The sequence below is a fragment of the Sminthopsis crassicaudata genome, chromosome 5, assembly GCF_048593235.1.
Source record: "Sminthopsis crassicaudata isolate SCR6 chromosome 5, ASM4859323v1, whole genome shotgun sequence".
Classification (NCBI taxonomy): domain Eukaryota; kingdom Metazoa; phylum Chordata; class Mammalia; order Dasyuromorphia; family Dasyuridae; genus Sminthopsis; species Sminthopsis crassicaudata.
In genome coordinates this window covers 121,280,872-121,297,004 of record NC_133621.1, presented here as the reverse complement: position 1 = coordinate 121,297,004, position 16,133 = coordinate 121,280,872, and the positions used below count along the sequence as shown (strand labels likewise).

The window sequence follows — 16,133 nt, the reverse complement described above, 5'->3', positions numbered from 1 at the left end:
TTCTGTAAGAAATGACCAGCAAAATGAATACAGAGAGGTTTGGAGAGACTTACATGAACTGATGCTAAGTGAAATGAGCAGAACCAGGAGATCATTATACACAACAACAAGAAGATTATATGACAAATGTGACTTTTTCCAACAATGAGATGATTGATGCCAGTTCCAATGATCTTGTGATTAAGAGAGCCATCTACACACAAGAGAGAGGACTGCAGGAACTGAATGTGGATCACAACATAATTCTTACTCTTTGTTGTTGTTTGCTTGCATTTTTTTTTACTCATTTATTTTTTTTATCTGATTTCTCTTATGCAGCAAGAGAATTGTATAAATATGTTTATACATATTGGATTTAACATATATTTTAACATGTTTAACATATCATTGAATTGCTTGTCTTCTAGGGGAGGGGTGGGAGAAGGAGGAGAAAATCTGAAACACAAGGCTATTCAAGGGTCAATGTTGTCAAATTATCCATGCATGTTTTGAAAATAAAAAGCTTTATTTACAAAAAAGAAAAATAAAAAGCTTTAATAAAACATTTTTTAAAGAGCTACTACAAACATTTTTACACACGTGGGTCTTTTTCCCTCCTTTATGGTTTCCTTGGATTATAGACCCAGTAGTGGTACTGCTGAGTCAAAGGGTATGCATAGTTTTAGAGTCCTTTGGACATAATTCCAAATTACTCTCCAGAATGGTTGGATCATTTTACAACTCCACCAACAATGCATTAGTGTCCCAGTTTTCCTCCAACATTTATCTTTATCTTTTCCTGTCATTTTAGCTAATCTGAGAAGTGTGAGATACCTCAGAATTGTTTAATTGGTATTTCTCTAATCAATAGTGCTTTAAAGCATTTTTTCATATTACTATAAGTGACTTTAATTTCTTCATCTGAAAATTGTCTGTTTATAACCTTTGATTATTTATCAATTGGTGAATTACTTGTATTCTTATAAGATTGACACAATTCTTTATATATTTTAGAAATGGGACTTTTATCAGAAATACTGGCTGTAAAGATTTTTCCCAGCTTTGTACTTCCCTTTTAATTTTGTATCTGTTGGTTTTGTTTGTGCAAAACCTTTTTGATTTAATGTAATCAAAGTTGTCCATTGTAACTTTCATAATGTTCTCTAGTTCTCCTTGGGTCATTCCAAAATCTGATAAATAAATTATCCTTTGTTCTCCTAATTTGTTTATGGTATCATCTTTTATGTACAAATCATGTATCTATTTTGACCTTATTTTGATGTGGGATGTGAGATGTAGGTTTATGCCAACTTTCTGACATATTGTTTTCCAGTTTTCCCAGCAATTTTTATCTAAGTTCTTATTCCAAAAGTTGAAGTTTGAGGGTTTATCAAATACTAGATTGCTATAGGCCTTGATTATTATGTTGTATATACCTAATCTATTTCACTGATCCACCACTCTATTTCTTAGCTAGTACCAGATGGTTTTGATTATTGCTGCTTTATAGTTTTAGTTTTGTTAAAAACTAAAAGCCACCATCCTTTGTATTTTTTTATAAATTCCGTTGATATTGTTAACTTTTTGTTCTGCCAGATGAATTTTGTTATCATTTTTTTTAGTTCTATAAAATAATGTTTTGGCAGTTTGATTGGTATGGCATTGAACAAGCAGACCAATTTAGACAGAATTGTCATTTTTCTTACATTAGCTCGGCCTAACCATGTACAATTGATATATTTCCATTTGTTTTAATCTGATTTTATTTTGCGAGAAATGTTTTGTAATTGTGTTCATATAGCTCTTGAGTTTGTTTTAACAGGTAGATCGCCAAGTATTTTATTTTGTCCACAGTAATTTTAAATGGAATTTTTCCTACCTCTTGCTGATGGGGCTTTGTCAAAAACATATAGAAATGTTGATGATTTGTGTTGGATTTATGTTATATCCTGCAATTTTGCTAAAGCTGTGAATTGTTTCCAATTAGAATCCAAGAAAATCATCCAAAAGCCGATTTTCTAAGATTCTTAGTACATTATCATGTCATCTACAAAGAGTGATAGTTTTATTTCCTCATTGCCTAGTCTGATTCTTTTAATTTTCTTTTCCTATTGTGAAAGGCAAAATTTCTAGTACAATGCTGATTAATATTGGTAATAATGGGCATACTTGTTTCATCCTTGATCTTATTGAGAATGTGCCCAGCATCTCTCCATTGCAAATAATGCTGTAGGTTTTAGATAGATACTATTTATTATTTTAAGGAAAGCTCCCTTTTTCCCTCTGCTGTATAAATGTTTTTAATAAGAATGAGTCCTGAATTTTGCCAAAAGCTTTTTCTGCATTTATTGAGATTATCATATAATTTCTATGATTTTGTTCTTGATATGATCGATTCCGGTAATAGTTTTCCTGGTATCAAATTAGCCCTGCATTGGATGGTATAAATCCCATTTGATCATAGTGTATTATCCTGCTGATAAATTGCTGTAATCTCTTTGCTAATATTTTATTTTAGATTTTTGCATCAATATTCATTAGGAAAAATGAGTCTGTAAATTTTATTTCTCTGTTTTGGACCTTTCTGGTTAAGGTAGCAATGTCATTTTTGTTTCATAGAAGGGATTTGGCAGTACTTCTTTACCTATTTTTCTTTTCAAATGGTTTATATAGTATTGGAATTAATTGTTCCTTAAATGTTTACTAGAATTCATTTGTGAATCCATCTGGCCCTAGATTCTCATTTTGGAAAAAGAAATTAAGTATTTTATTTCCTCTTCTGTTAATCTAGCCAATTTATATTTTATAAACATTCATTCATTGATTAAACTATCACTTTTACTGCCATACAGTTGAGCAAAATAGATCCTAATTATTGCTTTAATTTCGTCTTCATTGGTAGAATTCACTTCCCTTTTATTTTTGATGATGGTGATAAACCAAAACCAAAGGTTTATCTATTTTGTTAATATTTTCATAAAATCAACTCTTAGTTTTATTTATTAATTCAATAGTTTTCTTAGTTTCTATTTTATTATTCTATTTTATTACTCTCTCCTTTGAATTTCAAAATTTCTAATTTGGTATTTAATTGGGGAGGTTAATTTGTTCTTTTTTAAGCTTTTTTAGTTGCATGCCTCCTTCATTGATCTCCTCTTTCTCTATTTTATTTATGTAGCTATTTAGAGATGTAAGAAGCTCCCTAAGAACTACTTTGGCTCCATCCCATAAGTTTTGGTAGGTTGTCCCATTATTGTCATTTTCCTGGATGAAATTATGTCTTGTTTCTGTGACTTCTTGTTTGATCCACTCATTCTTTAAAATTCAATTATTTAATTTCCAATCGGTTTTTAGTATAATTCATGGACAATAGTCTTTGATTACCATTTTTTGTAAATTTATGATCCAAAATAATCAAATGCCATCTTGTCCAGCTGTTTATCTCTTAAATCTTCCTTTCAATACTGCAACTCATCATTTCAGTCATGTCAAACTCACCCTGGCTGTATTTTGGATTCTTCTGGCAAAGATACTGGAGTGGTTTGCCCTTTACGTTTAATTACTGTTTGATCTATTGTTAATTGGTAGAATTTCTGAAAATACCCCTAAAATGTTCAAATTTTGCCTAAGATTTAACATCCTTAGCATCCTTCCTAAGTTCTTTTTAGTTGTATCACAGAATTTGCTAATCTAAATATTAGAAGCACCATCTGTTGCAAAACATACTTGATCAAAAATTCTACAACATTATCAAAGAGGGAGTTATCCAACCTCTATGTTAATATCTCTATTAAAGGAGAATACGTTATCCTGAGCCAACTTATTCAACTTTGGGGAAAGTAAACCAAAATCTCTTCATTTTTTTTTATTTTCAGTAGTATTTTATTTTATAAATACATGTACAGATAGTTTTAAACATTCACTTTTGAATTCATGTCTGAATGAATGAATCCTCCTTTTACCACTTCTATCTGTGTGACTTTAGCCCTCAGTTATTTCATTTGTAAAATGAGGAGGAATAGACTAAATGATCTTTAAGTATTCCTCTAGATTTCAACATTTCATCTCAAATTACTTAAGAAAACACATATGGAAAACCTTAGGATTTGTTAGGAAGAGTGCTCAGTGTTCCCCAATATTAATTTTTCAAGTGAATGAGTTTAGAATATGTTATGGTTTATGGATAGACTGGAGCTGAGAAGGAGGTACCTATAGTCAGTTCTAAAGAAAAAAATAGAATGTTTGAGACTGGAAAGATTATAATTATTTTAATTTCTAATCTGCTATATATTGTATGCCTATGGATGCCAATTTAAAAAGTTATAAAAAATTTCAAAGAGATTTGTACACAAAAAATTTCTTACCAATATTCATGTGACAGACAAAATTAAGGTCCTAGCTCCATTTTTCTAAGTAGTAAGGTAATTGTATACACACGCGCGCGCACAGACACACACACACACACACACACACACACACACACACATATTTATATATATACACATGCATATATAAAATTAGTGTATATATATGTATGTGTAATTATAATATATATGCATATATATATAATTAGGAGATATATATATATATATATATCCTAATGATAGATTTGTTGTCTAAATTTGCTTGGGCTGTATATCAGGGAGAAAAACTGAAAAATACCAACATTAAAGATATATATTTTTAGGAATTGAGGGAACATACAACTGCAGACAAAAATGAAAAAGCTTTTAAAGTTTAAAAAAGGTGTTAATGGAATATCTGTTGCTTTATCAGAAAAATGGTTAAGTAAAGATCCTAAATGGGATTTTCAAAATGGGATTCAGAATCATTTATGACTTGAGGTAGGCATTCAAGGTGGCTCAGTAATTAGAGAGCTGGATTTGAAATCAGAAAGACTAGGTTTAAATCTTATGCATGTGACCCTGAAGAGGATTATTAAATAACATATGTTAAGTACTTTGCAAACCTTAAAGTGCACCATGAATTGTAGCTATTTTTAAAATATTATTTTTATATTTTATAATACATGTTAATAGTTAAAATTCTATAGTTTATTTCCAGGAAGCAAAGGAAGTCTAATAGGATAAAGGGGAAGTGAGAATCTAGAAGTATGGTAGTCACTTGCTAATATTGTGAAAATAATGCTTCTTTAGACAGGGGAAGAATACCCTTCACTTTCATAGACTTTCATGGAATTTCAAGTTTTTGTTTATCTCCTGAGGCAAGGAAAAATTACTGTATGTTTGATTCAGCCACAAGAGTTTATGAAAAACAAAATTAATTCTATAAGCCACAATTTATAACAGAATAAAGAAATTCTCTTGGAAATAGGCATCATCCATAGGATGGGGAATAACAGCAACTCAGTATGTGATTGGATACAATTATGTGGAATGCTTTACCTCTTTGAATGTTCCCTCTAGTCTTGCCTTCATTTTCCTTTAGCCTGGAAAAAGAGAAACTTACATTTCTGGTTGCAGTTAAAACTGCCATATTAGGTCTCATTTTATCAGCTTCTTTAGGTCCCCTTTAACCCCACTTTCTGTCTCTTGCTCATGCCCCTGGGATCCTGAAGAGAAAGGCTGCGGAGGAAGTATTACTCTCTCTCCTACCAGTGTTTCCTTTTTTCTCCTTTCTCAATCCAGCCACAGTCCCAAAATGACATATTTCCCGGCCTAAAGAAATTAGTGAAAGCTCCAAATCCCAGCAGTCTATGCAGATCTGGGCAATCCCCCCTCCACTTTCCCCAACAGATTGAATTACATGAATAAGGTTATTGGATTTTCATAAATGGACAGATGTAGCAGAAGGTATATTTTCTTCCTCAGCCTCCTACACAGCTAAAGAGGAGATCAGCACACTAGACAGTTTTTAAGGTGAAAACCAACAAACATATTTGAAAGGTGTGGGAGTTGATGGGGGGGGATTTCTTGAGATGCTAAGATTTGTGGAAGAAGATTGGGTGAATGATGGGAATTGCTGATGGAGCCCTTTAATTCAGGCACAGATACACAGTGAGTAAGCACTTAGTGAAATTGCTTCTATTATCTAGACTAGAAATGATCACAAAAGAGATACATGTATTTAGAGTGACAAAGCTTACCTGTAAGTGACTATCAAGCTAAAATAAAAGCTACCATTTATCTTGAGTAGGAGGACAGAGGCTTTTGTTTTAGGAGTGCCCTGTGAAAGTCAAAGTTAGGTCCTGACTGAGTGTAAGTTGGAACCTGGATTACTAAACATGATGCCATTACAAAGTTCTGGAGAATGTATTTACTTTTTTGAAGCAATGGGGATACAAAGTTCCTGGCCTCATGGATATTATATTTTACTGAGGAGAGATGAGGTGAAGAGGCAGTAGATATACCATATAAACAGAGTAAATACAAATAAATTTCAAGTAGAAAGGTGCCTTGAAGAGCATTGAGTGGAGGAACTTAGAAAGACCTCAGAAAAGAGAAGCATTTCAACCAATTTTCCCAACTCAAGTTTATTTTATTTTTATGTCTGAATTTTTTTCCTCCTACCTCTGGTCCCCCACGTCTCACTGAAAAAGCAAGAAAAAAAACCCATTCCAAACATGTATAATTAAGCAAAAAATTTCCTACACTACCCATATCCAAAAAATTAAGTAACAACAACAAAACAGGCCTCAATTGACAGTGTGTCCCACGACTCTCTATCTAGAAAAGAATAGTATGTTTCATCATGAGTCTTTTGGACTTTTTTGGGCCATTGATGATCAGACTGAACTGCTTTAACAGAAGCTAGGGATTTTATGATGAAAAAGTGAGAAGGAAAACCATTTCAAATATGGAGAAGAGTCCATACAATGGCAAGGAGGAAAGAGATAATTTGCCACGTACTGAGAATAAGAAATGGCTAGTTTGTCTGAAAGATAGCATTCACAAAGGGCTACATACAACATGTGAAAACTCTAGAAAAATAGGTAGGAGGTAAGAGAGGTGAGAATCTAGAACTGATTGTGAAGGGTCATAATTCCAGACAGAGAAATTTATATTTCGTCCTAGAGACAATAAGAACTACTAAAGTTTCTTAAGCAAGGGAATGATATATTCACATCTATCCCTAAGGAATATCACTTTTGCAGCAGTATAGAAGATAGTTTAGGAGAGAGAAGAGACTGGAGATAGGGAATCCAATTTGGCAGATTATTACAGTAATCTAGGTAACAAGTGAAGGGGAACTGAATTTGGGTGATGGTTTATGTGAGTGGAAAGAAGGGAAGGGAACAAGAATTTATTGTATAGTACTTTGTACTAAACAGTGTGCTAAATACTTTATAATCTTAACTCATTTGATCATCACAACTACCCTGAGAGACAGGCATTCTTGTTTTTAATCCCTATTTCACACCTAAGGCAATTGAGACAGACAAAAGTGACTTGCTCAGTCACAAAGTTAGTATGTGTTTGAGGTCTTTCTAACTCTAATCCCACCACTCTGTCCAAAGTACTACCTAGATGCTTCTAAAGCCTAAAACAGATGTGGGAGATATTGTGGAGTAAGAATCCACAACTGATTTGCAACTTGTGTATAAAAGGATGAGGAAGAGTGAAGATGACTCCTGGGTTGTCAATCTAGATAATTTTAAGAATGATAGTCCCTTCAACTGAAATGGGAGATCCAGGAAAAATCATGAGTATGGTAGAGAACATGAGTTCTGCTTAGTTTATATTAACTTGGAAATGCCTACAAGATGTCTAGAAGGTATTAGTGGTAGGGTAGGATTGGAAATCAGAAGTATTAAGATATAGCAAGAGAATTCTTTGGACCACAATGGTGGTTTTTCCCCACCCTGTACTGTGTATTTGGTAGAAGTTGGGAGTAATTTTAGAAAAAGTGTTCATTCTAGAAAGTTGGCATTATTTTTCTTGAGAACAAAATTAAACTACTTATTATAATTGGTAAAGTTATTTTTATTTTCTTATAACGGAATATGCATCAGACTATAATGCAGTAGGTAAGTACTAGGAACTATTAGGTTAAAAAAAAAGGGCAAAATTACAATAAATTGGTCATAAATAAATGAGTTTATCACATGAAATGAATGTTTGAATAGAGTTTTTGTGAAATGTTTTCTTGAAGCCACAGAAGACTGATATACTCAAGAATTTTGTAAAAAATGGATTTATTTTTATATGAATATATTGGTAACCTTTACATAAGATGCATGGAGATAAATACTAAATATTTAAAATGAATAATTTAAAAATCCCTTAAATATCTTCTATAACTTATACAACTACCCACTCACTTACAGACATGTAATTTTGCCAGGATTTCTATTGTGATTTTTATTTTTACAAGACCAAGCCATGCCTAACAAAGTACTTTTGATTAAAAACAAACAAACAAACAAACAAAAAACATAAAAATTTAAAATAGCCAAGTAATGGTCAAGGTTGTTCTTTTTTACTTTTCCTACATGGATTCATATTATTAGAGCTGCTTTTCTGAACATAGTTTTTGTCACTTTTGCCCCTTTAACAATGTAGTCATCAAATGCCAATCTTGACCTTCCTGTGAGACCTTGCTCCTTGCTTGTATTTCCCAGTTTACATTATATGACCTATTTTTCCGCTTTGTCTTGAACTTTCTTTTTTTCCCCCAATTGTTATGCCTTTTAATTTATGCCTGTCTGTGCGGTTAGTGAAAGCTTAAATTCTGTCAGTTTTTTCCTCTGTTTAAAAAAAAAAAAAAAGATAAGTGTGGGAGAAGCAAAATAAATGCCTTTGAGATGGTGATTAAAGTGATGATGAATTATTTTTGTTTGTTTTTTTCCTCTTGGTTTGTTGTATATGTATTACAGTAGTGGCCCAAATCATATCAAACCTTATTTTCCATACAGTTGTAAAATATATTCCTTAACATTGATTAAAGACATGAATTATATTAAATTCATTTAATGTTTAAGGAAAAATTAAAGAAGAATTGGATTCACATTTTTTCATGGTTTCAGTTTTCATGTCAGGATGATGTTCAATATCACATCCTTTTTATACATTTTTTCCTTCAAATAAAGTGTAGGGATTTTTAAAAAATGAAAGTTCATAGCATCATGCCATGCCTCAAGTAAATACATATATGAATAATGCAAGTTGACTGATATCTTTGAAAGACCAAAGAGTAAACCCTTCTATAAATAAGCAAATAACACAAATTCAATGTCAATCATGGATTGCTTGATGATGCTTTGTATGATGGCAAAGGAATTACATTGCCTTTCTCTCAAAGGAATTGTGGAGCCTGCTGAAGTAATCATAATAAACAAATACATAATCTATGATTTCTTTTGCACAAGGAATCTTCTTAGTATCAGTATCAGAATTCCATCAAAATGAAATTCAACCCTCTTAGTAGAAAACACCTAGGATATTGCCTAAGGTATAAAAAGGCTAGATACCTTGTCCAGAATCATACAGATAATAGCTAAGAGTTAGGATTGGATCCCAGGTCTTTTTCTTTTTTTTTACCCCAAACTCAACATTCTACCATGCTTCCTTGAGAGTAATTACAGTAAATGAAGTAATTCCTGAATGTTCAATAAAATAGCAATTATGATGTGGAGGGCTTGCACTTTTTTCTTAACCCCTCAAATATTCTCCAACTTAACCATTTATTGTATGGTCTTATGATGTGCTCTTAATGTTTATCAAAATGGCTTGTACAATAATTAGAAGATCCATTCTGCTTGATGGTCATGGCAATGTATTATTATTCGTTCCAGAAACCCAACTAGGGTATGTATGAAGGTCAAACATGGGTACCATCCACGTGAAAATGCCAAGCATTACTACAGCAACACCTATGATATTAACGCCCAAACCAGCTTTAACCTTAAACAAAAATAAAATACAAAAGTTAATTTCTTGAAATGAAAATCAAAAGATGATTTGAACATCATTTTATGATTTACTATATTGAATTTTTACACAGCCTAGAGGAGAAATATGAGTCACTGTTCTGTAAATGACAGGTTCTTCCTTCAGTAATACTGGATGTTCTAATCTAAAGAAATCATCATGGAGTTGTAAGTAATCTGGAAAGGATATCTGAGACATAAATAAGCCATTTTTGAGCCATTCTTAAGAAAAAAATTCTACAACTTTTGTTGGTAACTTATTCTAATGTTTAACAAATACTTGCATTAGGAAATTCTTATTTTTCATTTTTAACCATATGTGTAATCAGTGTTTTGTGGCTTTTGTTATTATATTTCATGGGGTATAATTTAAAGGCATAATCTATCCAAAGTCTTAATATAATCAAATGTAATATAACTGAGTTATACAGTATTTGACAAATGATATTTCAGGAAAGACAAGGCTTCAATGTTCCTTTCTCTGTGTTTAGTAATACTAATTTAGCTGACTTTTTAAAATTATAGCTACATTTTTAAATCTTTACATCATTTTAAAAACTTCTTTAAACTGTTTATTTGGTGACTCAAATCAGACACAGTGGGGAATTGACTATTTCTTATTATTCTTATTCTAACTTGCTTTGTGGTTATTACTTGTATCCTTCCCAAATGTCCCCACATTAAAATGTAAATGGTAAATGTAAATTAAAAATTAAAAATCAAATGTAGCTCAAGGATCAGCAAATTGCTATGGAAGCCTATATTTTATATTCCCATAGCTAAGAGTCATTTTTGCATCTTTAAATATAATTTTAAAATACAAAAAACAAAAACAAACAAGCATGCAGACAAAGGTTAGTCTAATTTGATCCTGACCTCTGGTATAGATTGTGATAAAATAGATCCTTTACATTTATGCTACATTATGACTCCTATATCAATTTATGATGTATATAAACATAAGCTATTTCTTGTATTGTATACATGCAGATTTTTTGTTATTAAGTATAAAACTTTTTATTATATTAAGCCATTTAGTTTTTTTCATTTAACAACTGTAAATATGTAGATATTTCTTTCATAAGCATTCATTAGTATTATCCTAGGTGACTGGATCACTGTACCAACTCTTAAAATGTGAATTTCAAGAGGACAAGAAACATAAAAATCCTTAGTTTTATTTACTGCATATGAAAGCATGCCCTTAATGAATATAGACTGATAGTTCATATCTTTTTTTCCCCGCAAAAGAGAAATGAAAACATACTACATGTAAGTCAAGATCTTATTCTTTGTAATCACTTACCATGTCAGTGACTTTCAGATGGCCATAGGAAAAGACAATGGCATTGGGTGGATTTGCGATTGGTAAGAGGAAAGCAAATGAAATACATAAAGTACAAGGTAACAAAATATAGAGAGGGTTCACATGAATAGCTTCAGCCTATTGAATAAGAAAAATGAAAGGATGTTAAGGATATCTGAGACAAAACAATGGAGCAAAAACTAAAATTAATTCAAAAAACTTTACCAGAAGCAGGTTAAATATTGATTCATACAATAATAATGTATGTTTTACAGTTATAACTTTCAAAAATTAAAAAAACAAACGATTTAATCTATAGAAAAGGTTCCTTTCTAGATCAGTGAGTTGTTTTCAAACTTTTTCAACTAGCAACTTGGACACGGAATACAAGTATTCTTTGTTACTACAAAAAGAAAAAAAAATGGTTACACAATTGTGTCCCTTGAGACAACATAGCAATATCTCTTTGGCTCTTTAATATCATAATAGTTTCACTTAGTTGTATCTCTCTATGACTCCATTTGGTATTTTCTTGGCAAAGATACAGGAGTGGTTTGTCATTTCCTTCTCTGACTCATTTTATGAATGAGAAAACCAAAAAAGAAAGATTTAAATGGCTTGTTCAGGGTCTAATTATCCTGTATTGTTTACCTGGCTCAGATTTGAATTCAGAAAAATGATTCCAGGCCCAGCATTTTATCCACTGTCCCACCTAGCTATCTCATCATAACAAAGAGATTATTTCAAATAAGAAACTAAAGTTGAGGTCACCTTTTAATTTATAAATAAGATGCATTCTCCAAAGTTAGCTAGTCATTTATTTCAAATTTAGACTACATTTTCCCTTAGAAACAATGTTTAAGGGGGCAGCTAGGTGGTACAGTAGATAGTGCACAAGCTCTGAAGTCAGGAGGACCTGAGTTCAAATCTAGCCTCACTTAACACTTCCTAGCTGTGTGACCCTGGGCAAGTCACTTAACCCAATTTGTTTCTTTTCTTTTTCCCCCCTGAGGCAATGTTTAAAATAGTCCATCACTGCAGAAATAACTACACCCAGAGAAGGAACACTGGGAAGTGAATGTAAATTGTTAGCACTACTGTCTATCTACCCAGGTTACTTATACCTTCAGAAGCTAATACTTAATGTGCAACAAGAAAATGGTATTTACACACATATATTCTATCTAGGTTATATTGTAACACATGTAAAATGTATGGGATTACCTGTCATGGGGGGGGGAGGTAGTGGAGGGAGGGAGGGAATAATTTGGAAAAATGAATAAAATAAATAAAAATAAAATAAAATAAAATAGTCCATCACACATACCACCATCCCCTCATTTAAAAATCTACTTAACTTACAATGTACCTGAAATATATAATACTAATATTTTAATGGTAGCCAGAACTAATTACTATTAATAATTTTTTCCTATGGCAAAAACATTTAAATTTTAAATAGGATCATAAAGACTGGAAGTCACAACTTTACTGGACTCTAATTTCCTCACTTGTATAATGTGGGGCTTGAACTGGATATTTTATAGCATTCTTTACACCTCTGAATCTGGTGGTTATTTTTTAATCTCACCTCTCATGAATCTAAAAGCATGGGAGTGGGGAAAAAGAGAGGCATAAAAATATTTAGACACCAATTCAATTAAATAAATCTATAATTAATGTGTACTATATACAGATTGCCAGTAGCTTGTTGACTATACTTCCATATTTGCATAAAGGAATGCATATTTTAAAACGAGTTATTCCCCAGCTATTCTAATTGAGGCTCAAATGATAGTGGTTCTTCTCCTCACTCTCATACCGTCACCATCCCCAATATTAATGAAGATTTCAGACCACGAATCCCCTTATTTGTAAGCATAAATTGTTTATAAATTAAATGTTAATAAGCCAGGGACTGACTGTAGGAGAACTGTTATGGCAATATATTTCCCCATATTATTTGGTTCCCCACATAATTCTCCCTTTCAATTTTGAAAAGAAAATCAACGAAACTATTTTACCCCTATTTGACATAGCAACATGGCAGCTAGCAGACACTGGTTGGCAGTTTTAAGAATACCAATCAGTTTTTACAACTAGAGGAAGAGAAATCTTCATGTAAAATACTTTCTTTTCACTGTAATTCACTTGTCACACTAGGAAATGTTTCACATAGAAATGAGTGCACTGTGTGCTAGACAAAGGGTTAAGTAAAAGTAAGTTGTGCTTACGTACTTGCCAGTGTTAGGAAAAAAATGAGGAAGGCAAAAATGAACATCTCACATTCTTTCCTATGGTATTCACCCTTTCTTTCTTATGCTTTCTTCTATGTTCCTTTTCATCTTCCTTTCCTTCCTAGTATCTCCTCTGGACTGAAAGTGCTAAAACTCTAAGCACAAAATAAATGCTTTTCAGTTGTTTGTCAAACACTTAATGTCATCCTTCAGGGAAAGAGGGAGAAAGAGAGAAATATGGATTAAGATACATTTGAATGAGAGATGTTTGTATTAGATCTAAATTCCAATTAACCTGGTCACTGATTGCTACATAACTTTTAGACTCTGATAAAAGCTTGTGAAAAACCTAAAAGACTAAAAGAAGATATCTTATTGTAGCAATGAAACTAAAAACCAGGTGTTCTCATAATTTCCTCTCCCCCTTCTTATAATGGGCATGAATATAAGTCTATAGAATGAGTAAATAACAGCATTATGTATTATATATTTTATCATATGTTAAATTATTTGCATATAATTTAACATATAACAAAATATACAATGTAATAAATATATAATGTATTTAATAGATATTCTAAAAAGTAATACTACTAAAAACTAATGGACAGATGACCTAAAGTGTCCATGGGAATCACAATGGTTCTATATTATGGATTAATGAAGGAACAAAAGAAAAAGCATTAATGAAGAACTTACCAAACGCCAACCCCTGTAGTAAGCACTGAATACAGATTAAAAATATGAAGACATACAAACATTCAAGAAACTTACATTCTAATGTGTTGAGATAAAATGTATATGGGAGTACTAACTAGAGAAGGGTATTTTGATTCAGAAACTTGGGGATGGTGAATGAAGGCATAGAAGAGTAGATTGGCATCCCCTTTCTAGCAGCAATGGCTATTTGATTTGATTATAATCTATTTTCTCACAAGATGAATAAAAGTAAATCAAATACTTACCAGAGGTGCCAGTATAGGTAGGAGAAGGGTTATAGTAGCTGGATTGCTGGCTACCTCTGTTAAAGAAGTGGCAAGTAAAGAAGATATAAGGATGGTAGACCAAACTGGTAATGAACCTAGAGGTGTTAGTTGTTGGCCAATCCAATTAGATAATCCTGATATCTACAAAACAAATAAAATTATATTGTTAATATTTAGTTCTTATTAAAAAATTTCTCCTCACATAGTAAGTTCTCCAGCAAAGCAATGTTCCTATGTATAAAAATAAAACTTTTTTTTTCCTATCTCAGAGTAAGTTTCCAGAATACCTAGATCGGTGTAATAGCAATAATTCTCTGTAGTTTGGTCCTAAGAAAAAGGAGTTCTCATTGACTCTTATTCTAATTGTACCTCTAGGTCTGATTTTTTTTCTCTTTGTTTATAAAAGAAGTCAGTTTGTGGAAATAGTTTATGGAAGAAGATTATGGAAGCCAGACTATGGAAAATTTGATTAAAAGAAAGCAAACTGGTAATAACATTTCAAAAACCTTTATAGTGGTAGTAGATGTTGAGGAGTGCTCATAGAAGTTGCTCTGGTCCAATACCAAGGCTAGGGAAGTGGATTCGTAATTATAATTGGGGAAACCTTTTCTTAGAATCTGAAATTATATCAATTTCTTTTATAAAGGTTACAATGTCAAATTTCCTTGAGTCCCTGGTCCATGGAATTCTTGTCTTTTAAATCTGGATATTGACAAAAGGGCTATCCTAGAAGCATGTGGAAATTTGGTTCTGTTTTGAGGTTTTTATACCAAATTAGAATTTCTAAGCCTGGCCAAGAGAGGAGGTTAAATTCAAGAACCCATCCAGCTCCTTATAGTTCTTCTAGACTGAATGTCCTAGGTCTAGGTCAAACAGTCAGTTCATATGACTAGGATATGATTGAATCAGGCAGAAGTTCACTATATCAAATTTTAGATGATAATTTGATAGGTAGAAAGAACATGAGGCCATCTAGTCCAATTCCCTCATTTCACAAATGAGGAAACTGAGATCCAGACAAGTTCAGTGACACACCCACATATACAAAGGAACTTTTAGGAGTTTCAAAATCCAAATATGAAGATGCTACAAATTGATATCCAGAAGCAAATTGTTCCTTAGCATAGACTACAAAACACCATTTGTAATACATGTACTAGAGGAAACTTTTCTTTCTGAATGTTCAACACATAATTATTCTCTAGAGAAGGCAAAAAAGTAATAGGCTCTTTATTGATTACCAAGAGTATTGAACAATAGAAATGACCAATATTCTTAAAGGGTTTCAGTTTATATTCAAGGTATAATAATACCATTTTAAATTTGGCAGTATAAAATGAATTCCATCATTGTGTACACATATATCAGTGAAGGCTCCGTATCTAGAAGACAAATCTGCCTTTTTATATCTAATTTTCCTATAAGCAGTATTTTTTCTATGCCTTCACTATACCAATATTATTTCATGGAGTGAGACTTTTAATCTAAACTGCATTATTTCCTTTTGTCATGCTGAAAACTGTAAAATAAATTTGTTATGCTTATACTCTAAAAATCCTTGAACTCTGATCTCATTTGTGTTGTCTACGAGGCATGTGACTATTGAAATCTACATTATGGAAATGATAGAATGAACATGAATGTGGGGGAAGATTGAGTCTGTGATTTTTTTCTATTTCTTTTTTCTTTTTCTTTCCTTCTTTCTTTTTGGACAAGCACAATTAGTCCAAAATCTA

The 16,133-nt window shown here is 32.0% G+C and overlaps 1 protein-coding gene across 1 annotated transcript in view; it reads right to left on the bottom strand.

Moving 5' to 3' along the window:
- Positions 1-7,904: 7,904 nt before the first annotated feature.
- The window catches only part of SLC13A1 (solute carrier family 13 member 1), an 81,362-nt gene continuing 73,133 nt past the window's right edge, over positions 7,905-16,133 (bottom strand). Inside the window, exons 13-15 of the mRNA XM_074268114.1 lie at positions 14,377-14,538; positions 11,175-11,312; positions 7,905-9,842 (exon numbers count right to left, since the gene is read on the bottom strand). Coding sequence (XP_074124215.1) covers positions 9,705-9,842; positions 11,175-11,312; positions 14,377-14,538 — 438 coding nt within the window. The 3' untranslated portion in view covers positions 7,905-9,704. The remainder of the gene's footprint in view (positions 9,843-11,174; positions 11,313-14,376; positions 14,539-16,133) is intronic.